At 49.2% G+C, this 16,046-nt stretch overlaps 1 protein-coding gene across 1 annotated transcript; it reads right to left on the bottom strand.

Annotated features, from left to right (window-relative positions):
* Positions 1 to 6,419: 6,419 nt before the first annotated feature.
* Positions 6,420 to 14,421, bottom strand: LOC144103352 (uncharacterized). Its single transcript, XM_077636094.1, has 2 exons — positions 13,225 to 14,421; positions 6,420 to 6,491 (listed from the first exon to the last, which is right to left on the bottom strand). The coding sequence occupies exons 1-2, from the start codon at positions 14,419 to 14,421 to the stop codon at positions 6,420 to 6,422; spliced, it is 1,269 nt and encodes a 422-aa protein (XP_077492220.1).
* Between the last annotated feature and the right edge of the window lie 1,625 nt (positions 14,422 to 16,046).

Genomic DNA, 16,046 nt, shown 5'->3' with positions numbered 1-16,046 from the left:
CGTCACGCACCCGCTTTCACGCGTGTTAAACTGCCACTCTCTCACGCTGTTTGAAAACTTGGTCTTCATGTGTTTCAGCCTATGCGCATGGAAGCGTCCTCAGACGAGCATGCAGCAAACTGCACGAAATGGCAGGAGATTAGAAGCAGTGAAATTCAGAAGAACCAGTGCTATCGCAATGTCTCTTGGGTAATGGTCAATAAACGACCTAAAAACTTTCCTTGTTGTGACTGTATTCTGTACTTAGCACTTATTGTAATTGTCGTGGTAAATGCTACTGCATTGTTTTCTAAATGTTCTCGGCGTACATTAGTTTTTGTACACAGCAACAAAAACGCGCTGAGTCATTTGAGCAGTGCATATAGATAACAATGCAATGTTGTAAGTGCAGGGCACATGTATGCATGCAATACGTGCCATACGTAAAGAAATAGTGATATTTTGGCGCTCTGTCTCTGTTTTATCTCACGTATTTGCTCAAATAACGCGCACACACGTACATGCACACGCACAACAATATAAGCATCTAGTCTCACGTCCAATAGTGTCTTGATGGACTGGCTTATATGCTTATTACTCATTAATATCGCCAGAGGTTGGCGACTACAAAAATAACTCGAGTTTTAAAACCGCTCTTAGGGTGAGGATGAGGCAGGGCCGAAGATGAGAGGGCGAGGGTGAATGAGGGGCAGCAGATTTTTCCGAGTGAGGGTGAGGGTTAGGACGGCCATATAACTTTTAAAAATGATGTTGAGGGTGAGGGAGGGTCATGGTTTTAAAAGCGATGCGAGGGAGGAAAAGCAAAAATGAAGGCGTTTGCACACCTATGTTCAAGGCTAATACGGATTAAGGGGCTGTTTAGAATAAACGGAGGCATTTTGAGTCATATCAACTTAAGTTCAGTTCATCTTTATTCTAGACATTTTACTATGTTGACGGGCTTCCTGACAAAACCCGCGAGGAGAGCTTGAAGAGGTCAGGTAGCCAGCAGCAGGCAACAATGACCGCAATATATAAATTTATAACAAGGAACTGCTGCTGATCAGAGAATGTAATCACTGTTACCGCATGGTCTAAAAATGAGATCACGCAAAGGTAATAAATATTGGAATGCATTATCTATAAAATATCGTTTCTATATATAAAATATTACAGCAAAATGCATAGCTCACTGAACGCAAGATAGACACAAAGCTCATAATTTCTGGTGCATTACACGCGGTGTAATTTCAGGTTAGAATCGTAAACACAGGTCACCCTGGAATATTTGAGCAAAAACTCTACATGTTATTTTAACGGGGCTAAGATGAGAAAGGTTCAACTAATGTAGTAGAATTAGCACTGAATTGGTTAAGGACTGCAGAAAGCAATTTCTTCGGTAGCATGGAATCACCTGTTTTTCAGAGGCACGTGTTTTAGAAATACAAGAACGTAGTGTAGCACCTGATAGGGTTACTAAACATTGCGAATAATTTTCATTATCAAAGTGCATGTGGTAAAAAAGACGGTAACTATAGATTTGATATTGACCTGCGAATATCAACATTTTGGCCCAGCTTCATTCTGCGTCATCGAATGTGATCCGAGCAATATAGATTATGAAATAAATACCATCTAAATGTGACAGCTCAGGCAGGCAAGAAACATGTATTCTGCCGCAGGATAATGTACTTCATAAAACTGAATATTCCGCGGGAGAAAAGCTAGCTGCTCAGTACCAAGAGGTAGTATTGCTTTCAACTCAGGAGAGCGCACACAATATAAGCAGCGTTGATCCCTAGCTCCTGGCTAGGTTAGTATGAAGTGATCTGGCCTCCAGCCCCTTTCTAGACTTGGTAGTCTTTCACAACGATAACATTCAAGTTGGTATGACCGAAACGGCGCTTGGAACACTGGCCTTGGGACGGGCAATGGTACGCATCTTAATCAGAGCAGATGTACAAACTGCCGATTATGTCCGGTCGCAATAATTTTTTAATGCATCATGGCTTCCTATTCATCATCATCATCATCAGCCCTACTACACCCACTGCAGGGCAAAGGCCTCTCCCATGTCTCTCCAATTAACCCTATCCTTTGCCAGCCGCATCCACCCTTTGCCTGCAAACTTCTTAATCTCATCCGCCCATCTAACCTTCTGCCGCCCCCTGCTACGCTTACTTTCTCTTGGAACCCACTCCGTTACCCTTAAAGACCAGCGGTTATCTTGCCTTCGCATTACATGCCCTGCCCAAGCCCATTTCTTTCTCTTGATTTCGACTAGCATGTCATTAACCCGTGTTTGTTCCCTCACCCACTCTGCCCGCTTCCGATCTCTTAACGTTACACCTATCATCTTTCTTTCCATGGCTCGCTGCGTTGTCCTTAACTTAAGCTGAACTCTTTTCGTTAGCCTCTAAGTTTCTGCCCCGTAGGTGAGTACCGGTAAGATTATGCTGTTGTACACTTTCCTCTTGAGGGAAATTGGTAAACTGCCACTCATGATTTGCGAGAATTTGCCATATGCGCTCCACCCCATTCTTATCCTTCTAGTTATCTCCCTCTCATGATCCGGATCAGCTGTCACTACCTGCCCTAAGTAGACGTATTCCGGCACAATTTCTAGGCTCTCGCTGCCAATTGTGAACTGTTGTTCCCTTGCTAGGCTGTTGAACATTACCTTCGTTTTCTGCATGTTAATTTTTAGACCCATCGATCTGCTCTGCCTGTCTAACTCGTTGATCATGATTTGCAGTTCACCTCCTGAGTGACTCAGCAAGGCAATGTCATCAGCAAATCTCAGATTATTTAGGTATTCTCCATTTATTCTTATTCCCAACTGTTCCCAATTCAGGCCTCGAAATACCTCCTGCAAAAATGCGGTGAACAGCATTGGCGAGATCGTGTCTCCTTGCCTGACGCCCTTCCTTATTGGAATTTTATTGCTGACTTTATGGAGGACTATAGTAGTTGTGCAGTTGCTATATATATCTTCCAGTATTTTGACATAAGGCTCTTCTACCCCCTGATTACGCAATGCCTGTATGACTGCTGAGGTTTCCACTGAGTCGAATGCTTTCTCGTAATCAATGAAAGCTATATATAGAGATTGGTTATATTCTGCGCATTTCTCTATCACCTGATTGATAGTGTGAATATGATCTATTGTAGAATATCCTTTACGAAAGCCTGCCTGATCTTTTGGTTGATTAAAGTCTAACGTTTCCCTGACTCTATTAGCGATTACCTTAGTAAATACTTTGTAGGCAACGGATAGTAAGCTGATCGGCCTGTATTTTTCAAGTCCTTGGCGTCTCCCTTCTTATGAATTAAGATAATGTTTGCATTCTTCCAAGCTTCTGGTACAGTCGAGGTCATAAGGCATTGCGTATACAGGGTGGCTAGTTTTTCTAGCACGATGTCCCCTCCATCCTTCAACAGATCTGCTGTTACCTGATCCTCCGCAGCTGCTTTTCCCCTTTTCATTGCTTCTAAGGCTTTCTTTACTTCATCTTTTGTTACTGGCGGGATGACGCATTGCTGTGCACTGCTGTCTTTCTCATTAGCGCTCTGATTACATTGGCTACTGTACAGGTCTGTGTAGAGCTCTTCGGCTACGTTAACTATCTTATCCATATTGCTAATGACATTGCCCTGCTTGTCTCTTAGTGCATACATCTGGTTTTTACCTATGCCTAGTTTCCTCTTCACTGTTTTTAGGCTACCTCCGTTCTTTATAGCATGCTCGATTCTCTCCATATTAAACTTCATTATGTCGGCTACCTTGCGCTTATTTATTAACTTTGATAGCTCCGTTAATTCTATTCTATCGGTAGTGTTAGATGCCTTCATGTTTTGGCGCTTTTTAGTCAGATCTTTCGTCACCTGAGATAGCTTCCCGGTATCTTTTCGAACTGTCCTACCGCCTACTTCTACTGCGCACTCCTTAATTATTGATGTCAGGTTATCGTGCATTGAATGAACATCAAGATCATCTTCCTCAGTTAAAGCCGAGTATCTGTTTTGCAGCGCTATCATAAACTTCTGTGCTTTCCCTCTTACGGCTAACTCGTTAATGGTATTCTTCGCTAGCTTCTTCCGTTCCCTCTTCAAGTCTAAGCTAATTCTAGACCTTACCATTCTATGGTCGCTGCAACGCACCCTTCCGAAGACGGCCACATCCTGAATGATGCAAGGTTTAGCGCATAGTATGAAGTCGATTTCATTTTTAATCTCACCATTGGGGCTCTGCCAGGTCCACTTCCTGTTTTCTCGTTTGTGGAAGAAGGTATTCATGATCCGTAAATTATTTCTATCCGCGAATTCGACTAATAACTCTCCCCTGCTATTTCTAGAGCCTATCCCATAGTCACCTACCGCGTGGTCGTCAGCCTGCTTCTTGCCCACCTTCGCATTGAAGTCGCCCATCAGTACAGTGTACTGCGGTTTTACTCTATTCACTGCTGATTCTACGTCCTCATAGAAGCTTTCAACGGTCTGGTCATCATGGGTGGATGTGGGTGCGTAGGCCTGCACCACTTTCAGCTTGTACCTCCTATTCAGCCTAATTACTATAGCTGCTACCCTCTCGTTAATACTGTAGAGCCCCTCTACGTTGCCAGCTATATCCTTATTATTGACGAAACCCACACCTAGTTCTCTTCTATCCTCTAACCCGCGATAGCACAGTATGTGTCCGTACTTTAGTGCTGTATACGCCTCACCTGTCCTCCTAACTTCGCTAAGCCCTATCACATCCCATTTAATTCCCGCTAGTTCCTCGAACAGCACTACTAGGCTAGCCTCACTAGCTAAAGTTCTAGCGTTAAACGTTGCCAGGTTCAGAGTCCAATGGCGGCCTGTCCGGAGCCAGAGATTCTTAGCACCCTCCGCTGCGTCACAGGTCTGACCGCCGCCGTGGTCAGTTGCTCTGCAGCCGCTGGGGACTGAGGGCCGAGGGTTAATTGGTTTGATCATAGAAGGTTGTGGCTAAGTACTACACCAGGGTGGCCAAATCCTGCTCTGGTGAGAGAGTGCGTTGTCGGTTCTGGTCACCGAGATAAGGCCGCACTCCAGGCCTGGTTATGCAATTCCATCGACACGCGGATTTTTTTTTTAAACCCGGTGGAGAATTGCGCGGCACCAGGATTTGAACCCCGGTCCTCTTGCACGCGAGGCGGATGTTCTACCTCTACGCCATCGCTACATCCTGGCTTCCTATTATTTATTTCTAAATTTGAGCAACACTAATGACCGCAGTTTTTGGCAACAATGATCTGCTTCACAAAAATTCGTTTCACAATCTCGCTTCTTCTGATGTCCTATTTTCATGGCGATTCGTTGTAAAAACTCGCATTGTCAACATAGGAGCCGGAGCATACAAATCGCAGTACTGTAAACCGAGTGCTCAGCGATGCGAACAACAAGAGAAAAAGGCGAAACATGAAACGTCTTAATTAGTCCACTTGTGAGCGGGGAAAACAAAGCTAATGAAAGCGACTTTATTTATAAAAAGTGTTCACACCGCTTCCTTTCGCACTCCCACGTTTGTGGAAAATATTCTGAACGGTTTACCTTTACTGCACGATTTTTTGTTTCGACATAAAATTACTTCAGGAGACGCAGGCAGTCGAAAGAATCAGACTTTGCACATTAAAAATTGGTTGACTTGTTTTATACAGTTATCACTGACCCACAACAGGTCATTTTACATTTGCGATGACATGCAAACAAAGAACACATTACAAAAATGAACGTCACTCTTGATGAAAATGAAATGCAAATAATGAGTGTCAGGCGCGTGGCCTTACCACATCCGAACGTAGCCGGAAGAGGCGGCCGCCGCGGTTATGTGCGTGTACGCGCGGGCGATTCGGCACGCCCAAGAAAGAGCCCGCGCTCTGTGTTTCTGTGTGTGTGCTTGCCGCTCGGCGGCGACGAACGAGAGACCCCCCCCCCCGACCAGCAGTTACGGGAGCATCATCCGATAAGACCAAGGTCTGCGCGCCGTCTCCATAACGACGGGAACCAGCTCAAGATGCCTTCCCAGGGAGTCGACCGAATGGAGCAGCGGGGAAGCAAGAACGACAGGGGGCAAGCTGGATAGGAGGACCGGGAAGAGAGGAGAGACGACCAACAAGGACTGGAAAGATGGGTCGTAAATGCCGAGACGAGAGCCCGAATCCCGACGGCAGAGTGGTGTCACCACAATTGTGAATAGACGTAAATAAATTAGGCAAGACTGTTTAATCGGAATATTTGGTGTGGTCAGGCTGAATCGGGAGGAGAGGAAAACAAAATAGAGGAGGGAGGAAGGAACCTGCCTGACTATGAGTGTTGAATCAAACGCAACAAAAGGCGTCATTTCGCCGTATGGTACAAGAAAAAACAATTGGTCTTGTTTGTCGAGCAGCCGTGAGTACCACACTTCAAGCAGAAGCTCATGCAGATTCCTGGGCATTTGGGAAACTTGCAACGCTGCGCTTCTGGCTGATAAGGACCCAGTGACCAACCTGAAAACAGAAATGGAATTATTAGCATTGAAACAAGGCATGATGTTTCAGAAATTACACCTCATCTAGCCTGACATCCTATGTTCGAGTGGTTGCTGTTGGGCCCCCCCAACAGCACCTGTATGAAAAATTCAGGCATTCTGCAAAAAAACAAACGTACGCTAGGAAATAAATTTACAGAAACGTTGTTACTCCCGGAAAGGTCATCGTCTTCGCTTTCCCAAGGAATCGCTCGTCCAAAGAAGGTTTTAGGATTCACCGCTTGTTCTGACGAGAAAAAGACTCCATGTGCACGTTGTTGCAAATGCGCAACAGAGCTACTTTTAGCCGCCAGAAACTAACCGCTCCAAAATAAGATAATTTCGTGGCTTCTACACACTAAGAATGATAAGTAGCAAAGTCTAAAAATGTTTAATGCACTTTAGCCAGTTAAGACACTCAATAAAATAGAAAAAAACTTACCGGTGTTACTGCACGAGAACTCGCGAAACTTCAACCAGGTTTGTTTGGCAATGGTCCCATTGAAGAGAAGAGATGGCAGCACAAAATGGCGCGCATTTCAGTTGCATGCTGCACAAATGCAACAGGAGGCAGATGCCGGAGCTAGAAAACATGTTATCCTTCCTTTTTATTTTTATTTCAATAAACCACTACTACTACTACTACTACTACTACAGGAAGCAGACTGATTGACTGATTCTTTAGGAAAGGAAAATTAATGGCGCAGTTACTGTCTCACATATGTCGGTGGACACCCGAACCGCACTGTAAGGAAAGTGGTAAAGAAGGAGAGAAATGAGGAAGTTCCAAACCTAATGTTTTGTTTTTGGAGCCATTTATGGCTATGTGGCCGATAGGCAAAAACATGCACGAAATGGTTAAATTTGCTGTGGGCGAAAATGCAATTCGAAGACATGGTTGAGTGCGAGCTTATGGGCGAGACGCTGCTCGATTTTAAACCATCGCAATAAATTAATTCATTGAAAAAAGAAACATATTTCCGTGTAATTATTAAAATGTGTGTCTAGATAAAGGATTCCTTTACGTGCACTGATATCACACTGCACACAGACGCATTTGCGTTTCGTCGCCATCCAAACGCGGCCGCCACGGTCGGGTTCGAACCCAGGTACTCCGGATCGGTAGCGGAGCGCCCTAATTACTGAGCCACCGCGGCTGGTAAAAATCCCCAGGTGGGCGAAATTATTCCGGAGACCTCCACTCTGGCACCTCTTTCTTCCTTTGTTCTCTAGTCCCTCTTTTATCTCTTTCCTTACGGCACGGTTCAGGTGTCCGCCGAGATGTGAGACAGATACGGCACCATTTCCTTTCTTCAGAAACCAATTTTTTTAATTTTTATAGAATTCCTCTTGACCTTACAGGAGAATTTTTGCACATCCTGAAAGCTTCCCTCTGAGCATCAGAAGGCAGAAGTCAATTCTTCCGGGGTCGGAACGAGTAGCGGCTCTATTAGGAATGACTACTGTTTAGTTTTTGTCTAGTAGTTTAAGGAATATAAGTAAAGAACGATAACTGTCTTCTCCTCTTGTTATTTCTTTTCCAGAATTGTATGCCGCCTTTGAAGTACGCATGACTGTTGGAGGCAGTGGCGGAAATGTTACCAATGAATGTCAAGAAAAATTTATGAAAATATGTGAACCTGAAAGTACTCTTGCACTTTGCTCCCCGCTTTTATTCTCCATCAATTTGTCAGTTCAAGAGAAATTCAAGACGCCTTCTAGTTAGGCGGGCTGTCTCACTGATGCACCTTGTAGCTTGATACTATGAGTAATAAATCACTTGTTCTGATATCAATTTTCATGAATTTATAAATTCGCATTGCTCTTCCAGGAAAACAAACAGACCTAAGTATTGTACATGCACATGTGCATATCCTTAATTATTAAAGGGACCCAGAAAGGGGTCTCAATAAGCGTGCGATATGTCTGGGTTGTTAAAAGACGACGGTTCATAATTATTCCCCAGCAAGAATTATTTTAATGCGTTTTGTGGAAGCTGAGTTATATGCAGGCGAAATTTGAACTTCCGCGTCTTCGCGTCTTTCCCTCTCCTCTCGCACGCCAAAACGGCGGCGCTTCTCCGGCCCCACTCACTCGGCCCCTTTCCTTCCTCCGCCGGCTGCGGAGCGCGCGGAGTGGCCGCGGCCGCGGTAGCGCGTGACGTCTGAAAGAATTTGATGCTGTGAACCAATGATAACTCCCCTGCTTACGTCATTCGCAAGACGTGACGTCATCTGCCAGGTTTTCGTGCGAAAGCCCGGCACCGCGCGTCGCCGCGAGGTGCAAAAGCGGGAGTTTTTAAACATGTATTGTAAATTTCCCGCTCGCTTTTGAGGTCTCGTACACGGCATGGACGCTTCGGTGGCCTTTACTCGACATAGTGCAGGCATTTTAAAGCCAAGCTCAAACTCCCCCCTCTGTGGCCCTTTATTAATTGCCATCATTAGCTACGCTGATTTTCCTGTTGAGAGAATAATGATACGGAGAGTTAGAACAGGTTTGAAATTTTTTGTGTGTGTGTGAAAAACTTTATTTCAGGGAGGAAGCTTGAGGTAGCCGGAGCAACCTCTCGCAATCTCTAGGTGGGCTCCTCATTTCAGGAGCCCATTGGCGACCGCCGCGGCTCGGGCTCGGTGGACCAGGGCCTTCTGGCTTGCTAGGTCCGAGCAGCCGAGCAGGGCTGCCTCCCAGTCCTCCCGGGTGGGGTTGGGTTTGGGGGCGAGGTTCGGGGTTGACTGGCATGCCCACACCATGTGAAAGATGTCCGAAGATTTCTCCGCACAGTGTGGGCATTCTCCTGTACAGGCAGGATCAAAGTGTTTCAAAACTGCCGGGCACAGCAGCGTTTTGGTGTAAAGGCGGAGGAGTGTGCGTTCCTCCACCTTTGTGAGGCCGTTACAAGGCTTGTAATAAATTGCATGGCCGAATTGGAATAATTCAGTGATTTCTCGAAAAGTGAGGGCCGGATTGGGTTCGGGATCCGTATCCAAAGGGTCTGAAGGCGTTGCCCGGAGAGTGAGCGCGCGGGCGGCGGCGTCTGCCGTTTCATTGCCTTCGAGGCCCATATGAGCTGGAGCCCATACAATTGTTCGAGACGCGGGGGCCCCGAGGTAGTTACTGTTTTGAAGGATGCGATGCGCAAAGAGAGGAATGTACCCCTGTTTAATATTTCTGCAGGCCCCTCTCGAGTCGGTGACGATCACTCGCGACTCCTGGTCTGCGGCGGCTAACGCTATGGCAATTTCTTCCGCATGTGTTATGTCTTGAGCTCGGAACATTAGGCCATTCACCACGATTTTTTGGTGGACGACTGCGGCCGTGTACCACCCCCCATGGTGAGGGCCTGAGGCGTCCACGTAGAAGATGCCATGTTTGTTCCCTTAGTACGGGCCAGTGCCTCCGCCCGCGCAAGGCGCCTGTCACTGTGGTCGTCACGTGTCAGGTTGGCCGGAAGAGGGCGTACGTGCAGGGCGTATCTCCAGATTTCAGGAATGCGTACGCGCTCTTCCGTAAGTGTTGGGTGGTGGATGTGTAGTCGGGGAAATAGGCGGCGACCCGACGGCGTTTTTGAAAGCCTTGTGTATTGATTTGTCAAGTGCGCCTCCCGGGGCTCCGCGAGTGTGTTAACCATCCCCAGGCCCATGAGACGGTGGTTGGATGTGGTGATCGGGAGATCGAGGGCACCCTTGTACATCTTTCTGAGAATCACTTCGAGGGCGTTCTCATCAAACTTGCGCAGGTGGAGGTAAGGAGTCGAGTAGAGGACTCGACTGGTCACGAATGCATGCGCCAGCCGCAAAGCGTCTCTGCACCGTGACCCCCCGCGTTTGTTGGAATCCCGGCGGACCATCCGGCCCACCTGGTCCCCCACCTTGCGCAGTTTTGCTAGTGTGGTATCAGCCCGTCGATGTTTGTGGATAAGGAGACCAAGTACTCTAATCTCATCGTGTTCATGTATCGGGCCGCTGGCCAGAGATAGTTCCATTTGGTGGCGCACTGAAGCGACGGGCGAATGTGCACAAATTCGGATTTGGATGGTGAGCACTGAAGGCCGCAGCGGCGGGCGTAAGCGTTCACGATCTCCGCCGCTTGCTGCAGGTTGGCCTCAATGTCTCCCACCGATCCGTGTTTGGCCCAGATGGTTATGTCGTCGGCGTACAGCGCGTGCTGGATGCCTTCGACCTTCACAAGCTGAGCCGGGAGTTTCATCATGACCAGATTGAAAAGTAATGGCGAGAGGACCGCACCCTGTGGGGTTCCTCTCGTTCCCAGTTTATATGGGCCGTGTTCTTCGTCTTGTATTCGGATGAAACTTCGTCGATCCGAGAGAAATTGCTTGATGTACTGAAACGTGTTATGTCCACAGTTCGTTTGGGAGAGATGTTGCAGGATGATTTCGTGTGTGACATTGTCGAAAGCCCCCTTCAAGTCAAGGGCGAGTACTGCCTTATCGTTGAAGGGATATTCGACAGGGTTGAGAATTTCTCGGTCGAGTTGAAGCAGAACATCTTGAGCGGACCTCTGCGGGCGGAAACCGAACATGGTGTCTGCGAATGTATGTTCATTTTCCAGAAACCCAGACAGCCTATCCCGCACCATGGTCTCCATCAGCTTTCCCGCGCAAGACGTGAGGGAGATGGGGCGGAGGTTGTCTGTGTTTATGGCTTTGCCGGCTTTCGGAATGAAAGTTACCAGGGCGGTCTTCCATTCAATTGGTAGAGGTGCCTCACCAAGCCAGATTGAGTTGATGAAAGCGAGGAGGGTTTCGTAGGCGGGATCGGGAAGATTAGCAAGCATTTTCGCAGTTATCTTGTCCCTGCCCGGTGCCGTTCCTCGTTTCATTTTAGCTAGGGCCGCCTTGAGGTCATGCAACTGGAACGGTTGATCCAGATTCGCGTTCTCTGAACCTGCATACGATAACGCGGGTCCTCCGGGGTCCTGCTTAGTGCAAAGATACTGGTCGCGCAGTTTGCATGCTAATTTTGATGTATTTCCATCGAAGCTATGAATAGCTCGTTGGAGATGTTTTTGTGTCTCGGCGCGGGTTTGCGTCGGGTCAATTAGGGCGCGGAAAAGGCGCCACGTGCTCCGGCTCGACATTTTTCTGGCCGCCGTGTTGCAGCGGTCTACCCAGTTCGAGTCGGCGAGTTGGGCCGCGTACTCTGCCGCTCGCTGGGTGAGCTCGGCGATACGAATTTTGAGCTTTCTGTTACGTTTTTGGCGGCGCCATCTGCGGACGAGGCTGTGCCGCGCCTCCCAGAGGTGCAGAAGGTGGTTGTCCACCTCCGGAGTGGCCTCCGAGAGCTGAATTTGTGTTTCCACTGAACAAAGGTGTGTAACCAATCCTTGTGCCCACGCGTGGTAGCTTTGTTCGTGGATAGACGACGAATTGATGTAGTTTTGCCGGAACTTATTCCAGTCTGGAAGCCGAGCTTGTGCGTGGGGTCTTGCCAATGGTTTAGTCCTCACGGTGGTATTGATACGGCAGTGGTCACTACCGAGGGTTTCCTCGGTGTTGATCCATTCTGCGTGTACAATTTTTTTGGTAAAGGTGAGATCCGGACATGTATCCCGGGTCACGGAATTACCCAGCCGCGTTGGATATGCAGGGTCAGTGTGAAGAGTCAGGCACAGCGTGGACGCGAGTTCCGCTAGCTTGCGTCCCCGCTTCTCTTCACGCACGTATCCCCATAGTGTACTGTGGGCGTTGAAATCGCCCACAATCACCAGGGGGTCCCTGCCCGCAGCCTTTAGAGCGCGGCTAAAGAGTGCTGCGAACGTTACATTTTTGAGTTTGGGGGAACAGTATATGTTGAGTACGTGGAGTGGTGCATCTTGTTTCTTGAGCGGAAGAAGTGTCACCATCGCAGAGGAATATTCTGTGTAAAGTTCCAAGTCAACTAGATTAGCCGCATAATTTTATGCACGCAGACGCAGGAAGAGGGGTCCTGCTGAAAGGGGATGTAATTTGTGAGGGTGACGCCACTCCCTGGCTCCTGTAGGGCAACCACCGCGGGAAGAGAATCGAAAGTTGAAAGGTAAAGTCGTAGATCCGCCCTCTTTGCGCGAGAACGGAAGCCCCGACAGTTCCACTGGACAATTCGGACGGGGGTGGCCGAACTGGTTCTTGGGGAGCGCCTGATCTTAGGGCTGCTCGCCATGGGCATTTAGATTGAGGAGGGGTTGTACTGACACTGCTCCGGAGCCAACACTCGCAGGAAGGGGGGTATCCTCCATACAAGAGAGTGAGCAGTTGTCGTCGTCGGCTACCTCGGGGGTGCGTCTAGAAGTTTTGTGAGGGCGGCCGGGTAAGGGATCGCCGGGCCTGCGCGAGGAGCGCATGGAATTCGCAATTTGTTGGGCAATCATCGCGGGGATTGTCTCTTGCAATTTGGAGATGGCGTTTACCATCATTGAAATTTGATTTTCTATAGCGCCGAATCGGGCCTCTGTGGCCCCGACGCGGGCCTCGAATGCGGCCTCCAAACTTGTTACCGCCTCGGGTACCACGAGCTCACTCTCCATTACATCAGCCGCGGGAGGCGAGGGGGGAGAAGATGACTGGTTGATTTTAGATTCCAATTCGTTAATTTTCTTTAGCAGCATCTCATTTTGGGCCCTGAGTGCTGCTATTTGATCTTGCTCGGCGCTATGCGCCCTTGGAAAGGGAGTGGAAAGGGGGAGAGAGAAGCAGCCCCACCCGAACCGCTCACCTGGTGGCCATTTTTGACTGCTTTGACCCAGGCCCTGGTATCACCGCGCGTTTCTGTCGACTGTTTCGCCAGTCCGCCGTGTGGTGGTGACACCTTGGATGGTTGTTTTGCAGCACCTCCGGTAGTTGGGTTCTCGGTGTTGGAGATTTCCTGGCCATGCTGATCGCCGGGAGGCCCAAGATAGCGGCTTTTCTTCTTGGACGCCGTTTTTTTCTTTTTCGTCTTGGGTGTGCGGAATTTTGCTGCACAGTCACGAGAGTTGGTGGCATGGGAGCCACCGCACAGAGAACACCGGGGAACACAGTTGTAAGGAGCCCGCACCCCCTCCACTAGCGAAGCTTGGAATCCGCAGAGTCCACAGGTGTTCGATCGCAGGTTTGGACACGCATCAGCGCGATGCCCGACGACCCCACACTGGCCGCACGCCGGGATAGTTTTGTAGTAGTTTCTCACAGAGACGACCATGTTGTCATAATGTACGTAACGGGGCTTCTCCTTACCCGCGAAAGTGATGCGTGATTTGTTGCATGTTCCGAACTTCCAGATTTCCAGGATGGTGCCGGCGCGCCAGCACACTCGGTCTTTAAGAGTTTCCGTGGTGTCCGAGTTACGGACCACGATCACGCCGTGGCACATGTTGCCGCCGTCTTGTCTTAGGTAACCCCGAAGCGGGATCGACCCATTGTCGGAATTTACTGCGAAGTCCCCGATAAGCTGGTCGGCCGCCTCGATGTCCGGGGTATGCACAATGATGAGGTTTTGCTCTCGTGAGGGTAGAACGGAGATGGCGCGGGCCCGTTTGAACCCGAGGTACGCTGAAATGGCAGTGCCGTAGCCGGTTTCTGTGAACGCCTCGTGAAGAGAAACGCTCTCTCTGGGCTTTATAACTATGACGTAGTCTTCAGGTGTCGGTTTGGGCATTGGACGCGGCTTCCACTTCAAGAACGCCTTGTCCTTGCTTCCCGTGGCGCGCGTCGCGGGAGCGTTCACGTTTCCGACCGACGAACCGGCGGCCGGGGCGGCGCCGAACGCCGCCATCTGGGCTTTGTCTTGGGAGCGGCGTGCAGCCGCTTGAAGCAAAGCTTGACTCCGAATTTTGGGAGTAACCGTCGAATTTGAATCTCCGGTGGTGGGCACTGAGGTCCACAACATCGCCTCAGGCTCGTAGCCGCGCACTTCTTGCGCGGAAGTCGCCATCTTGTCCTCGGAGGGCCAATTCCACCAGGCCAGGCGTTGGCGACGCCGTTAGGCTTAACGACGGCGCCGACGTGGTCGGTCGAAAAACAGCCGTTAATTTAGAGAAAATCGGCCTACCTGGACGAATTCGGAGTCCAGGTGTTCCGCTTCGTTTTCCGGCTCGTTTGACGCCAGTTTTGCCAGGGTAGAATGATTTGGGACATGGCCCCAGCCGAAAATCGGCGGAGCCGAAGAGACACACGTCTGCTCACGTCGCGCGCTCGCAGCGCCCCCTTGAAATTTTATCAGCGCCGCGATTTACAAGCTCGGCTTTAAGCATATGGGGAAAAAATAGAGGACGCTTAAGCTTGGCCTTTAAGAGTGGAACGCCGCAACAGCGTATTGCAGCGGACCCAGGGAGTCCAGGGACGCCTTGTCCGTTTGAGAAATCGCTCGGAGTCTAAAGGAGGCCTCTAAAAACAGCCCATCCGCCGCACAAAGATATCACGCACGGGCTGAGGTGACGCTGCTCTCTGAAATGGCCGGTGTGAGTGTGCGTTGTGATTGCGATTTTATAGAGAAAAAATGCGCAGTAACTCTTTCATATACCGGTGGACATCTCAACCACGCAGTGAGGGAAGGAAGGAAGTTTGTAGTTAAAGAGAAAAGACAGCAAGAGATGCCGTAATGGAGGTCTGCGTCTCTGTTGGGGTCGCACTCGTTCACCACAACGACACATGGACGCGTACATCACAGGCGCTCGGGTGGTATGGGTTCCATGCTATCGCAATGGTTGACACCCGCACAAAAGATGACGCACACAGGTTCGGCCTCCGCTGCCTGCCCGTCTGAAGCCTTAAGAGGTCGCGAAGGGTTGCACCCACGCTACCGCTCGCAGAGGCGAAGCCATCGTGTTTTGACCGAGTTCTGCGTTCGGACCAGTTGACGCCTTCAAAGGTTTCATCCGCCGGTCCTCTAAATTCAAACACACAACCCCGGTGCGATGTCAGTGCACGTTAGAGAACCCTAGGTCACTGAATTACCAAAGCCCACAACTAAGGCGCACCTCATAGCCTAAGTCGCTTTGGAACGTAAACTCTATAAACCCAAACACAAACCTAACACGGCCAGCGCAACCTATTCGCATTTACTTTCATATGTACAACACAGATGGCGCATCATTGCCGCAGCTCACGGCTGTCAGCTGTCACGGCTTTATAGAGTAGAACGCGACTATTATCGAGTCTCGTTTCAAAGTTTCCATAGTAGTACTCAAAGTTGCATGCTCAGATTTTTATTTGGAGATTCTCGTGTTACAGCGGCAATGAGAACAACTCCGACAATATTTCTTCGATACGAGCTCCTTAACGCTTTTGCGTTATTATTCGCAAGCGATCAAAGCTATTCATTCAGTAGAGTATATGTTAGCGTTTCTGTTGCTCTCGGACGGAGCAGCCGCTGACCCGTTCATAACACACTAGCGGGTGGTGTTATTCAGTCCATCAATCACCATGTGACACGCTGCGCCCCCTCTCCACTCTCAGGATTCAATTCAGCAGTCACAGTGTGACATGCTGCACCCCCCTGCACCCCCCCCCCCTACACCCACTTTCCCTAAACCTCGACTCTGAATGGCAACCGCGATG

Source organism: Amblyomma americanum, chromosome 9 (genome assembly GCF_052857255.1).
Source record: "Amblyomma americanum isolate KBUSLIRL-KWMA chromosome 9, ASM5285725v1, whole genome shotgun sequence".
NCBI classification, from domain to species: Eukaryota; Metazoa; Arthropoda; class Arachnida; order Ixodida; family Ixodidae; genus Amblyomma; species Amblyomma americanum.
The sequence above is the reverse complement of the archived record's forward strand: the minus strand, read 5'-3'. Positions and strand labels throughout refer to the sequence as shown.